The 12,843-nt window shown below is 44.7% G+C and overlaps 3 protein-coding genes across 3 annotated transcripts; all 3 read left to right on the top strand.

Moving 5' to 3' along the window:
* Positions 1-79: 79 nt before the first annotated feature.
* TREMEDRAFT_74447 (uncharacterized protein) lies at positions 80-1,173 on the top strand (the record flags this gene model as incomplete). The annotated part of the gene is made up of 4 exons (XM_007006557.1): positions 80-263; positions 493-811; positions 865-911; positions 1,073-1,173. Exons 1-4 carry the CDS (start codon positions 143-145, stop codon positions 1,171-1,173), a joined length of 588 nt encoding a protein of 195 aa, XP_007006619.1. The 5' UTR covers positions 80-142.
* Positions 1,174-1,331: 158 nt separating this feature from the next.
* On the top strand, positions 1,332-8,520 carry TREMEDRAFT_33244 (uncharacterized protein; the record flags this gene model as incomplete). The annotated part of the gene is made up of 15 exons (XM_007006282.1): positions 1,332-1,734; positions 1,921-1,964; positions 2,011-2,250; positions 2,419-3,184; positions 3,302-3,609; positions 3,760-4,211; positions 4,401-4,536; positions 4,788-4,839; positions 4,878-5,068; positions 5,171-5,447; positions 5,845-5,956; positions 6,166-7,031; positions 7,308-7,915; positions 8,087-8,121; positions 8,160-8,520. The coding sequence occupies 15 exons, from the start codon at positions 1,332-1,334 to the stop codon at positions 8,518-8,520; spliced, it is 4,851 nt and encodes a 1,616-aa protein (XP_007006344.1).
* TREMEDRAFT_69630 (uncharacterized protein) lies at positions 8,296-12,801 on the top strand (the record flags this gene model as incomplete). Its single annotated transcript, XM_007006556.1, has 13 exons — positions 8,296-8,482; positions 8,672-9,327; positions 9,434-9,482; positions 9,531-9,711; positions 9,760-9,988; positions 10,035-10,634; positions 10,677-10,913; positions 11,028-11,132; positions 11,283-11,608; positions 11,793-11,944; positions 12,162-12,204; positions 12,450-12,576; positions 12,682-12,801. 13 exons carry the CDS (start codon positions 8,296-8,298, stop codon positions 12,799-12,801), a joined length of 3,012 nt encoding a protein of 1,003 aa, XP_007006618.1.
* Positions 12,802-12,843: the final 42 nt, after the last annotated feature.

Below are 12,843 nucleotides of genomic sequence, written 5' to 3'. Positions count from 1 at the left end.
GTCGTTGTTCCTAGATTCCTCCCATATCGACCATACTGTACATATATTCTTACCCTCTTCTCAAAATCGAACATCATAACTTATTCCTTGTTCATACTTCACTGGCATACCTGCACCTACATACAGCTCATCATCATCAACAATGCTATTTTCTGTATCAAAACTCTCCCTCTTATCCCTTTGTGTGGTGGTATTGGCCGACCCGGTCGCACGACCAGGTATCACCCAAGCTCCTGCTCGACGTGAAGTGTTTGAACGACAGCGTGAGTGACAATCATCTTGTCTGGCTCCTTTCATCTTTTTCTTCTCATAGAGATATGAAGAACCAAGCTACCAGTTGTATTCTACCTCCATGTCATCCCGATCCCGGTCATCGAGGAGATCGCAAGATCGCAAACCCCTAACTATGACCGACAATCATCGCCATTCCTCGGTATTTCTTTTTCTACATATCAAACAAAAAAGGCATAAGAAGACAGTACTAATGTCCAGTCGGCTCCATCCTCTCGGACGCTACAGCAGGAGCAGCATCCGCTCTTTCAGACGCCACAGCCGGTGCAGCTTCCATCCTATCCGATGCCACATCCGGCGCTGCATCCGTAGGAGGTGACGCCACGTCCGTAGCTGGCGTAGCTGCTTCTGGAGCGGGTTCCGTAGTTGGTGATGCAACTTCAGCAGGAGGTGTCGCTACATCTGGAGCCGGTTCCGTGGTCGGGGATGCTACCTCTGCAGGGGGTGTAGCAGCCTCTGGAGCTGGTTCAGTGGCAGGAGCAGCTTCTTCGGGATTATCTAGTGCAGCCTCCGCCGCCAGGTGAGTCTTTTCTTTGAGTTTGGATTTGGGATGAAAAAGAGACTGATGAGTAGTTCGGGAACTTCTACAGGAGGAGCAACCTCAAAGATGGTAGGACCGGGTATGTTGTCGTGGATGATGGGAGTGGTTGGTGTCGTTTTGGGAGCAGGAAGGGTTTTGTTCTGAAAAACGACCGAGAATTCTCCCTTTACTTTTTCGAAAAGACCTGTGGCCATGATGTATCCTGATGTATTGCTTTGCTTCGTACCTGTAGACGTACAGATCTGGACTGGTATGAGATAATTCGAGACATGTGTGATATAGATGTGAGAGGAGATGTGAGAAACATCAATAATCGTGAAAGTCCGGCAAGTCCGAGATAAGATGATTCCCACTTTCTTTCATCCCACCTTTCTCCAAGTATCTCTTTTCTCCCTCATCTCCCCCTCTCCGACTTACCCAGTCAGAGAACCTTACACTCGGGTTGTACCCTTGTACAGACTTTGGATACTGGACTGATGATACAACCCATGTTACTCAAATGTTTAAACTCCTCAAAGACTTGACTAGAGCACCTGAACCTCTCTCTCGTCCACCGATTCAAACTTCTCAAGACTCTTCCTCCCTTACACCGCCTTACGTCCCACGAGTCAGAGCCAACTCAAGATCTGTTCCCTCAGTCGTCCAACAATCTAGTACAACATCGAACCGAGATGACGAGGTCCCCCCTTCCAGGTCCAATCCTGGCATTGTTACGAATATAAATGACGAGGTCTCAAGCGGGTCAGATACAAACAAGGAAGGTATAAAAATCTCCAGAAATGGGAAGCAGAAGCAGATGCAGGATCAGGAGCAGGAGGAAAAGAGTGAAGATGGAAAAAGAGTTGTGGGACTTTTGAATGAGTTGAAAGTAGGAAATGGGATTATGGATTATGTAGAGGTAAGTTAAACATCCTCATTCCACTTAATCCTCTGAAAACTCTCCCGTTACCTTCGACTTGTGTACCCAATACAATCTGTCTCTTCTCGAAGAACCTATACTAGTCTGTCCCCAGCTTCCAGCTTACCTTTCCCATCTATCCATCACTTTTCTCTGTGGAATTTCGGTAGTCTTACTTTGAAAAGTTTAGTGTCGTTCATAATGCAGTCGATGTCCACTCGGCGGGCTAATCGAGTGGATGGACTATCAGTCATTACGAGAAGTAAAATTGATATCTTAGGGTTTATCCCAGCTGCTGAGCATACCTCCTAATTCCCATTCCAGAGGTGCGTTCAGAAGACACGATGGATTTCAAACTCTCTTCATTGTTTTCATAAAGGGATTATCATGGAAAGAATCTTCAAAGGGAATGACAGAAGAAGAAAAACAAGTTGAAGAGGTACAAAGATGGGAAGGAGTAAGATTAGGGTTTGAAGTCTTAAGTTGGGCTCAAGATAGAGAAGGGACTAAGTTTTTTGAGGTGAGACTATTTCATCCTGTTTATCATACTCCTCCTCATCATTTCATCTCACCAGAGTTTACGTGTACAACACCATGGTCATACTTCTCAAGCGTTCTATAGTACTTACGTCTACTCAGCTTGAAGAGGTTTAGAACGTCTTACTCGATTACATACACTTATCATCAGTCACAAGGCGGTTATCTTTCATTATTACCTTCTTTATACACTCTCGTTCCGCCTTCCATCCCAACACCATCCTCATCTTCCGGACCTTCTATTCAACCTCATCGGAACGATTCCAGAGGACCAAACGGAAAAGTTTTATCCTACCTTCTTGCCCATATTCTCAATAACAATTACGCTCTTCTTTCGTTATCTTTATCGGATCCTTGTCCAAATTATGGAGAATTATATCTACGTTGGCCTCGTGCTCTTCCACTTTTATGGTCTTACTTATGGACTCAACCTTTGTCCCATTCATCAACCTTAGTCTCAGACAAACCCGATGGATGTGATCAAGACGAACAATACACTTTAATAACACATGGTCATTTCGAAACGTCAAACCAACCATCTGATAATCATGCTAAGTTGGTATTACGATTCTTCCAAATCCTTCTTCAGATAATTCAATCTTCCACAGCTAATTTACTCTCGGTACATACTCATTTACCGAGATTGGCGGAATTCCTTCTGATTAGATTGTACGGTCCGGACATACCAAGAAAATACGATGTTACGTTCCCTCCAAGGGCAGAATGGCATGAAGGTGTAACATCCCCCGTTTTGGTGGAATGGAAACCTCCTTCGGAAGAATTGAGAGGGATTTATTTGGAACTGTTAAGAAGGATGTTAGATGCTGGTGTATCGCAAGAAATCACTTGGAGATTGTTCACTTTGGTCAAGACTCAACAGGAATTCAATTCCGGCCTATCCACTTCAACGACCGGTGGTAATGATGCAAACAACGATATTCTGAACTTAAACAAAACTCATTCGGAAAAAGAAATCATCGTCACGGATTTTGCTCAGTCCGATACCTCTTCACCGTCAATTCGCGAGCAAGAAGTCAATGGTAAATCTGAGTTATCCTCGACAAAATTGAACAATATCAAAGTACCCGTCGCGATGAAAGGAAAGGAAAAGGAAAAGGGAAAGATGAAATCTCGAAATGGTCCACTCCCACATTTGACCATATTACCCTTGGAAGGCGCTCAAAAGGAAACTTTACGGTATGAAGTCTTACAATTGATCAAAGATTCCATTCGTGCCAGACCTCCGAATGCTTTCGTCTTCCGACCGGGTGAACGAGGAGGTTTGATCTTACGAGATTTAGGTAAAACTTGGGTAACGTCTCAAAAAGGATTTAACTTTTCTGTAAGTCTTCATCTCTCTGACAATCTCTGAAACTTTTATTCTCCCCTTTCAACCTCGTTCTCTCTCCACGAAGCCATATTCAAGTAACGTCTATTGTCATGTATCCTCACCAGACATATACCGAATGGAATATGATTGATTGATATTTAGTGTTGGATTCAAATCACAAAACTTAACGGTCCTTTAACTCTTTTACATATTTCTCAATCCTCTCATACTTTATTGAAAATCCGAATTCTGGAAAATTCTCAAATTGGAATAACCACACATTCCCATTCTCATTCCCATCCTCCCCCTCCCCCACACCCTCCCCCACATCCTACTCATTCCGAAAATCATGAAGAAGAAGAAGAAGAGGGAGAAGAAATCGTATGTCCAGCTCCAGACGCTTTGATACCTCATAATCAATATACGCACTTTTCTCTAAATATGAGAAAAAGTAGGTCAGGAGAATATTCAGAGGTAAGGTTATATATACATGGGGTAAGAGTAGGATCTATGAAAGTAAGATTTCCTATCGTTTCATCTATGCCCTCTAAAGGACATGATGGGAAGTTACATGTGAAAGAGGGTCGTATAAGGGTTGTGGTAGGTGGAGAGGGGTATGATTCGGATGATAATTTATCAGAAGAATATCATGGGAAAGTAGAAGGATCAGGAGAAGTTGGTGTTTCTATGGGAACTTCGGAACAGCACGTACATGCTACTAGACCCGTCAGTGGGATTAACAATGTATCGCAGGAGATGACTGGAGGATCGAAAGAAGAGGGATCTGGACAGGGAGATTCAAGGAGGGAGAGGAAGATGAAGAGAGAAATGAGGAGAGGGAAAGAAATGAGGGAAGAAGAAAATGAATGGATGTTGGCAAGAGCGTTGTTGTTGGAAGATGCCATACCGGAAGATTTGATTTTGTTAATGTATCATTTGGTAAGTTTTTCTCGTTCCCTTTCATACCTGTGTCTTCATCGACTCCCTACACTGCATATCACTCCCCAATCTGTAAATCCTCAACACCGTGATCTGTATCGCTCTCCTCGTCATTTAATTCGCCCCTCACTTCCCACTCTCAGTCTCGCCTTTTGCTCTGTACTGGATGGTCACCAGACGTTCCTCCCACAATCGTCCCTCATCGCTTCGTTTGTATGTTGGCTCACGAGTTCTCGAACGCTAACAGTCAGGGTCCTAGATACACAGGAAACTTCCAAGAACCTCTCGGCAAATTCTTAACTTGTAAGCTTTCTCCCACCGATATTAAGCTAACAAATCAGACGAAGGAGCAGCAGCCATCAACATATATATTTCTTCTCAAGCTCAAACATCAGAAGATAAAAGAATGTTCACATCTCCTGTAAACTCCATTCTTGTTCGTGCTATTCGACAAGGTCCAGCTATACCAGAAGAAAACATTTTGTTATCTGTCTGTGCGAAAGACATTCTTCATGCTCATCATTCTTCCAAAGTCAATTCCCAAGTTTCCAAGCAAAAGGATCACCTCTCTCATGCTCACAAGGAACATGACCACCTACCTTACCCTCAAACATGTCTCTCTTCCAACATGCAGATCACTTGCCCACTTGTCGACACATGTATAAACGCAGCCATGCCTCATCCCGCTCGAGCAAAACAAGTCCGACATGGTCTCATCCATCTTCAAGGTAATGTCTTCCCTTCCGTGACTATGTGTTTGGATGAAGCGGTGGGAATGGTAGGTGGGGGAATTGTGGTGTTGAAGATGATTGACATGGCTCAGAATTCGGAAGAGTTGGCGGATTCGTTGGGCATATTGAGAGATATGATTAGAAGTAGTTGGGCTGCTAGTGAAGAGATGGAGAGGATACGTGAGTGATCTTAATGAATACCTCCCTTCAACGCAAAGATGGAACGCTTGTCGTCTCCTCAACTCATCTTCCTCCTCTATATTCTCCCATTGCAATGTCATGCTTCAAAAGACTGTCGGACCTGTATGTTTCCCAACTGAGAATGAGTATAATCGGCTCATCAACTATTCTTGAGTACGAAGAAATATTCTCGTCTTGTGTGATTGTAGACAAGGACGGAAAGCATTCTCCACTCACCTACTTTTCTGTTACATAACCAATCTTCCTCTCATTTTGTGCAAATGCGATTCGAGGAAGATGGGGAGATGACTATCCTTCTTCCTCTGAGTTTTCCAACTGGGAATTTATAAATCAGTAGGATGGAAGAGTCGTTCAAAGGCCTGTGCTAACGTTGCAGATGGCTTCGAATTACTCGCCGCTTTGCTGAGACCTAAGATGCTCAATATGGTCGACGTTCAGTGTACGAAGATAATCTTGTCTATGCTTGGGATCAACATGGATCGTCCGGCGTGAGTGTACCATCTTTCTCATCCATCACACTCTCTCACCTGAGTATTATTCTCAGCATCGTGACTGTCTCCCATCTCGGTCTAGCTTCCTCATGAAGTTATCTCCTACACAGAAGCCCAATGAGCTCCCCTCATTACCCTCACATCTGGGTTTTGGCCTTGCCGTGCTGTCAAGCTGACGCAGACCTTATGTTTTAGCTTACAAACAGTATCGCCACCGTGCACAACTCGGTGGCCTATCGCACCATCGGTCTTGAATTTGAACTTTGGTCTCTAGCACCTCTCGGTATCACCTCCTTATATCTTCAACATTTCGAATACCTTCTTTCCACATCCCGTCATGCACGTTACAACCTCTTGAGAACATTCCAACGTTCTTCGATGATCAAAAAGCTCTTACATACACTCCGATCTAATTACTTCGATCCCGCTGTCATTCCCGTCGTGGTCGATACTCTACGTTTAGTCCTTTCCGCCCGTTGGTCAAGTGAAGATTCCATCAAACCTGTCTTCTCTTATCTAGTTTCAGGATTATGTCAACAAAATACCGGTTTTTTAGATCCTTCCATTGAACCTCTACCTTCACAACAAGCTCCTTCATTGATACTCAACATGATGGCTCAATTACTTCATACACCTCAAAGATTGATAAAGCTCAATAAATCAATAGCTCTACATAGATTATTGGTAGTTTTCATATCTAGCAATTCAACATATTACGTCATCATTCCATGTTTAGATATATTAGAGAAAAGTATGACTACAAAAGGTATGGAAACTTTTCAAAGGAGTTTTGAATCCGAAGGTGGTTTCGCTTTGTTAGCTAGGACTTTACCTAGTATTTGGAGGAAAGATATACAAGAATATGTTTTGAGGATGATGTTAGGTCCGGAAGATAATAGAGAGGGTAAGAATGTTTTGGCTTGTCCACAATTGTTAAGTTGTGTAATGTCAACTTTGGAGATTTTGTTACAAGTTGGTGGTGAAGAGGATAGCCCGACAAGACCGATGAATAGTAGGACAAGATCTGGGACTGTGACTTCTCTAAGGTCTGTGAGGATGTCACCTATCATCAGTAGTGAGTTCTTCTTCAGTATCTAGACATTCTCAATAAGTTGTTCCTCTTGGTCCCTTTTCCACCTTCACAGGCTACGCTTTACTGTCGTCCCCTTGATGTTCACGCGGGTCTCCGAGATTTGTACTTGTTCCCTAGACCTTTTCTGACTGAACCATTTCACTCCCTCACCTACTATCTCCACTGCCTCCACTCTCATCCACTATGTTTCCTCCAGCTCTTCGACCTATGACAGGAACAGGCCAGTTCCGAAACACTCGAGCTGACAGACTGCAGCAACCGATACCAGGCCTGAATCCTCTTCCCTATTCGACCTTCTCACCGAGCTCACGACCATCTATCGCACTTCCCATCCATTCCGACGAAATCTCACTGGTCGTAGAGTAGAAACAATGTTACCATCCCTGGCCGAATTTGCAGCCGTTTCCGCTTCTGGTCCCAGTCAGATAGTCTCTCCTCAAAGAGCAGCAGCCAGAGCTTGGCTTCTCGCCTTGATCGAAATGTCCAAACTCCCAAGATCATTGATAACGCAGATGAACCTCATCGTCGAACAACTTGGATCACCCCTACAATCGTCAAGTTCTTACGTACCTCAATCACCATTGGCTTCACCAAGTTCCATTTACTCAGCCACGTCACCGAGACAGACATCGATGTCTGGGTCGTATTTCGGCTCACCGCTCTCTGGCAAAGGGTTCACACCTAGTTCGCCGGGATTGAGAAGGAGACCCTCGACAGATGCTGGATTGACAATGACTCGTCAGAGATCATATGGTGACAAAAGAGAAAAGAGAACACCGTTGAAGCGGGTTTTGACTAATGAAAGTGTGTTGGAAGGTGGCAGGGATAAAAATGCAGCTTGGAAGATGATCATCATACAGACTGTGGGTCCTCATTCACTTTACTCCCTCTACTCGACTTTTCCATCTGTAGTATCTTCCCCAGTCTTCCATCCCCAACAAAGCTGGGTTCGATCTTGTGTGCTTTCCAGGCCGTTGCTTGGTCATCACTGATGCGTACTGGGGACTGGGAATCGAATATTTGCTGATCTTCAGGACGCCCAGACACACGCCAAATCAACGATAGAAAGGTCAGCTCAACTTCTTGCGTGACAAGCTGATATTCCAGGAAAGAGTACTGGACACGTATCTCCTCCCAAGACTGGCCACGACACGCAGCTGCCTTACGCACTGAAAATGGCCTTTGGCCAGACGATATCGGCCCTGCTCCCTGGCGCTTGGACGGGAGTGAAGGACCTCTACGAATGCGTAATCGACTTGAAAGGGTCAACGCAATTCCAGAACAAGGTACCACGAGAGGAAAGTCGAAATTGAGGGATGCGATACCTTCTGTGGACGAACTATCCTCGGCGGTATCAAGGATCAACGTGGCGCCGTGGGAAGACCCGTTCGCTCTGGCGTTGGGTCAGGCGGCGGTCATTGCTGAGGAGGGTGAGTCTGGAAGTTCACCTTCCCTATCCTCTCGATAATCTCTCCTTTTTCCGTCGTAATGATCATGTTTGTTGTCACCGTACAGACCTACTTCTCGTGTTTCCTCCGAATGGAACTGTTCTCATCATGAATCACCGATATGGGATGCTGCAGGAAGTACGGGAAGAGTTGCGCAAGCTGATAGTTCAGATGCCGGCGGGCTGAACGTACCGCCTAATGACGGGCCAGCCCGTGCGCCTAGCCCTAAACCCGATGAGTTGCTGGAAGATGGCTACGTCGAAGTGGAAGAAGACAAGAACGACAAGATGCGTCGAATAGCCAAATCCCTCCAATCTGGTGATGTAGTCGAAGAAGCACACAACATCGTCCGTATAGTTGGTGTCGATGCTTGCCCCGGTCTGCTCATCCTCGGCAAACGTAATCTCTATCTCATCGACGGACTGCTACAAACCCCAGACGGTGAGGTCATCGATGCCAGCGATGCCCCAAAAGACGTCTTATCAATCCCTTCTGGTACACTTGTAGAACTTGACGTGGCCGATCAACAATCTCTCCGTTGGTCATATTCCGATATTGTGGAAAACAACAAACGAGCTTTCTTGTTCCGCGATGTGGCACTTGAATTGTACTTCGCAGATAAGCGGAATTTTCTCGTAGTGTTCAAGAATAAAGCACAAAGACAAAAGGTGTGTCAGAAGATTTCAGCAAAGAATGATGGGAGAGATGCAATTTCAAGGTCGGTCATTGGGAATTTCGTACTTGATACGGTGGCCCGCGCGATGGAGAGGAGTGAGCAACAATTGGAGGCTATGACTAAGAAATGGCAGCAAAGGGAGATCAGCAATGTGGGTGTCTAATTTCGCCTCGCTCATGAATTCGACCAGACCATCTCTCTATAGACATAGTCTATAGGTTACTATGTGGTCGACGATTACACTAGCTGATGAATAGTTCGCCTATCTACAGCTCCTCAACCAGTACGCAAATCGAACACCGAATGGTAAGTCTCCATCTCATTGCAGACGTGCCGTAGCTGATTCTGGTAAAGACGTCACACAATATCCAGTGTTTCCTTGGGTGCTGGCAGATTACACCTCGTCGATTCTGGATCTTGACAAAGAATCGACGTTTCGTGATCTGTCTCTCCCAATGGGTGCACTGACACCGGCTCGGAGAGAAGCGGCTGTTGAGCGTTACGCGGCGACCGAGGGCGTGGGTGAAAAGCCTTTGTAAGTTCGATTTAGATATCTATGATTGACGTGGCTGATCATGACCAGTCACTATGGTACACATTACTCCTCATCGATGATTGTGTGCGGATTCATGATCCGACTTTCACCTTTCACAGAGATTTTCCTCGCTCTTCAAGGTGGACAATTTGACCTTGCGGATCGTCTCTTCTCCAACATAGCCCGATCTTGGGATTCTGCCTCATCTGACAATCGAGGCGACGTAAGGGAGTTGATTCCCGAGTTCTTCTACTCTTCTTCTTTCTTGATCAACATAGTGCGTTTCCAAACCCCTTCTCTTTCTGACGTTAACTCACTCTCAGAATCACCATGATTTTGGTAAAACGCAAACTGCCGGAGAGACAGTGGACGACGTGGCACTCCCTCCTTGGGCTTTGGGAGATCCATTGTTATTCACACATCGACATCGTGAAGCCTTAGAATCAGATCATGTATCTCGTCATCTACCACAATGGATCGACTTGATTTTCGGCTATAAACAACGTGATCCAACCGCTTTCAATTGTTTTCATCCTCTATCTTATCGCGGTGCAGTCGATTTAGAAGCGATGGAAGATGAAGGTGAAAAAGCAACCTCGACAGCTATCATTCATAATTTTGGTCAAACTCCAGCTCAGATATTCAAGTTCCCTCATTCTCATAAATTTCTTTCTAGTGGATCTACATTACCGCTAGGGACTACTTTCGGTGCGGCTGAACATTGGCAATTACTCTTACGAAGTATCGTTCCTGTCACAGAGACCACTACCGCTATTGACGATATCATCGAACATCGGGGTGATGCGAAACCAGGTGTATTACAGAAGGGCAGATTGGCAATACCAGGTCACCATCTCTCGATTCATTATGGATATACAGATGGATCTTTAAGGATATATTACCAAGAGGGTCCTACACATCGTGTAAGTATATCTTTACCAACTCAGTTATAAAACTTATGGTAGCTCGTTCATCTCATCGAAGGCATCTCAGTGAAGCATGCCGTGTTCGCCACACCAACTTTACTGATTACCGCATCTTCAACTAGTGTGTTCACGGCGTGGAGAGTCAGCATCAAGGGTTTGGCATATAAAAAAGGAGATGCTTCTTTGCATAGAGAAGCCACGCTTCGTGGACATACACGTGAAGTGACCTGTCTTGCGGCAAGTACGGGTTGGAGTCTACTTGTCAGTGGCTCAAAGGTGAGTAATTTATCCATCCCGTCGGCCTTCCTGACATTTTTCTGTTACTCGGGCTATTTGGTCAAGCAGTGGAGATAAACCATCGTCTAAGGAGAAATGTGGCTGACGGTACAGGACGGTACGGCCATGGTGTGGGATACTAATCGTCTTCGATATACACGTACTCTTCAAACTCCCCGATCGGAATCTATCGTTTTCGTGTCGATACATGAGCCTGACGTATGTGCTGTTTCCTCTACCCCTCGCCTCTTCCCATCTCTTCGGTCCGCCAACTTTTCATCACTGTCTTTGAAACAAAGGTACATCCACCAATCCTCGACCGTTTTAGGCTAAAAGCGTCATTTTTTGATCTCATTGCTGATGTTCAAGGGTACTATAGCACTTGCTTCCCGAAAACATATTTACTTATTCTCGTTGAATGGTCATCCCATCGCCACCACATCCATCCATTCCAAACCCACTTCCGACATGTCCAATCCAGATGAAGAATACACAGGAGGGATCGGTTTCTTGAACCGAGAATTTGTCAAAGAAGGAATGATCTTCGCCATTGGAGTAGGGAGACAAGTGGCTATATATCGTTGTATTCCAGGTCGAGGAGAAGGAGAAAGACCTTGGAGGGTTGAAGAACAAGGAAGGGTGTATGGAAGTGATGATCATCATTTTGGAAATTGTAGTATGGTTCGATTCGTGGGGTGAGTGATTTGATTCATCTCTTCTTCCCAATTTTGGATCCCAACATAACAACCATCATGTCACAAAGAAATTATCGGCGTTCGAAATTGCAGTGGTCTCATCTAAGATTATGACATGTGTTCAAAAGAGCGGTGGTCACATCTAAGGTTATGACATGATTGTAAGAAATACGCTGATGAATAGAGAGACACTTTACGCAGGATTCAGACCTGGTCAAAATGGGAAACACGCAATGTACCAATGGTCTCTCCCTGAAGGAAATGCGAGACATGTAGGTGATAACGTATCGAGTATTTGTATGCAAAGTGGATGTGGGAGACATTTCGGATTACTTGGTGAGTTATGAAAACTTATCAGAATCACTTCCTTCTGTGAACATCATGGTTTCTCTGCATTCCCCTTCTTCCCTTCTTCCTTTTCTCTTCCCCCCTCTATTCCTCACTCTGCAATTGCTTCTCCACTCGATGAACCCATTTCCATCTTATTTGATTGAAAGGAAGGTTTTCTTCAGAGTTATATGGAGATCTGATAAGATGACATTACTCATATCAGAACCTCGACGTCATTGTGGTGGTTGTGGAGGTTTATTCTGCGGGTAAGTTTATTTCTCTTGACATCATCTCCATCAACTCTCTAACTTCTCTCCCTCTCCACATTTCTTTCAATTATCAACCATCTCCACTTTCATCCAACTTGTATTCATATATACATAAGTTTTACTTCCTTATCCCTTCAATATATGAAAAGGATTAAAAAAGATCTCATCATTCCCACCATTCCTTGATCTCCACTACTACCTTATATCTCTAAGATGTTGAAAAGCCCACGACTAAAATTCAGAACACACGCAGTCCATGTCGAACTCCTCACTTTGCGTTACTGTCCTTCCTGTCGTGACCGTTTATCACTAGTCAATGTCTTAGGGATATTTGGGAGGAAAGAAATCCCCGGACAGCGATCGAGGAGTGTAAGTAGATCTATGAGTCCTGCTCCACCTTCTTGGACTTAGTCATTTCATCAGAACATGGTTTTAATGTTGTCATCATTGTTATTGTCAGATTTTCTGGTGTAGATTATCGCAGTTTGTAGCAAAGATCAGATTTTAGCAATAGCTTCAAGGGATAGGACAAAGGCTCAAGGGATGAGTTGGAGACCTGAAGTCCATATAAGCGAAGGTGGAAAAGAATCTTGATGATGAGTGAAGAAGGAGAAGGGAAGGGAAGGGAAGGGGGGA

Source organism: Tremella mesenterica (assembly GCF_000271645.1).
Source record: "Tremella mesenterica DSM 1558 unplaced genomic scaffold TREMEscaffold_10, whole genome shotgun sequence".
NCBI lineage: Eukaryota > Fungi > Basidiomycota > Tremellomycetes > Tremellales > Tremellaceae > Tremella > Tremella mesenterica.
The sequence above is the reverse complement of the archived record's forward strand: the minus strand, read 5'-3'. Positions and strand labels throughout refer to the sequence as shown.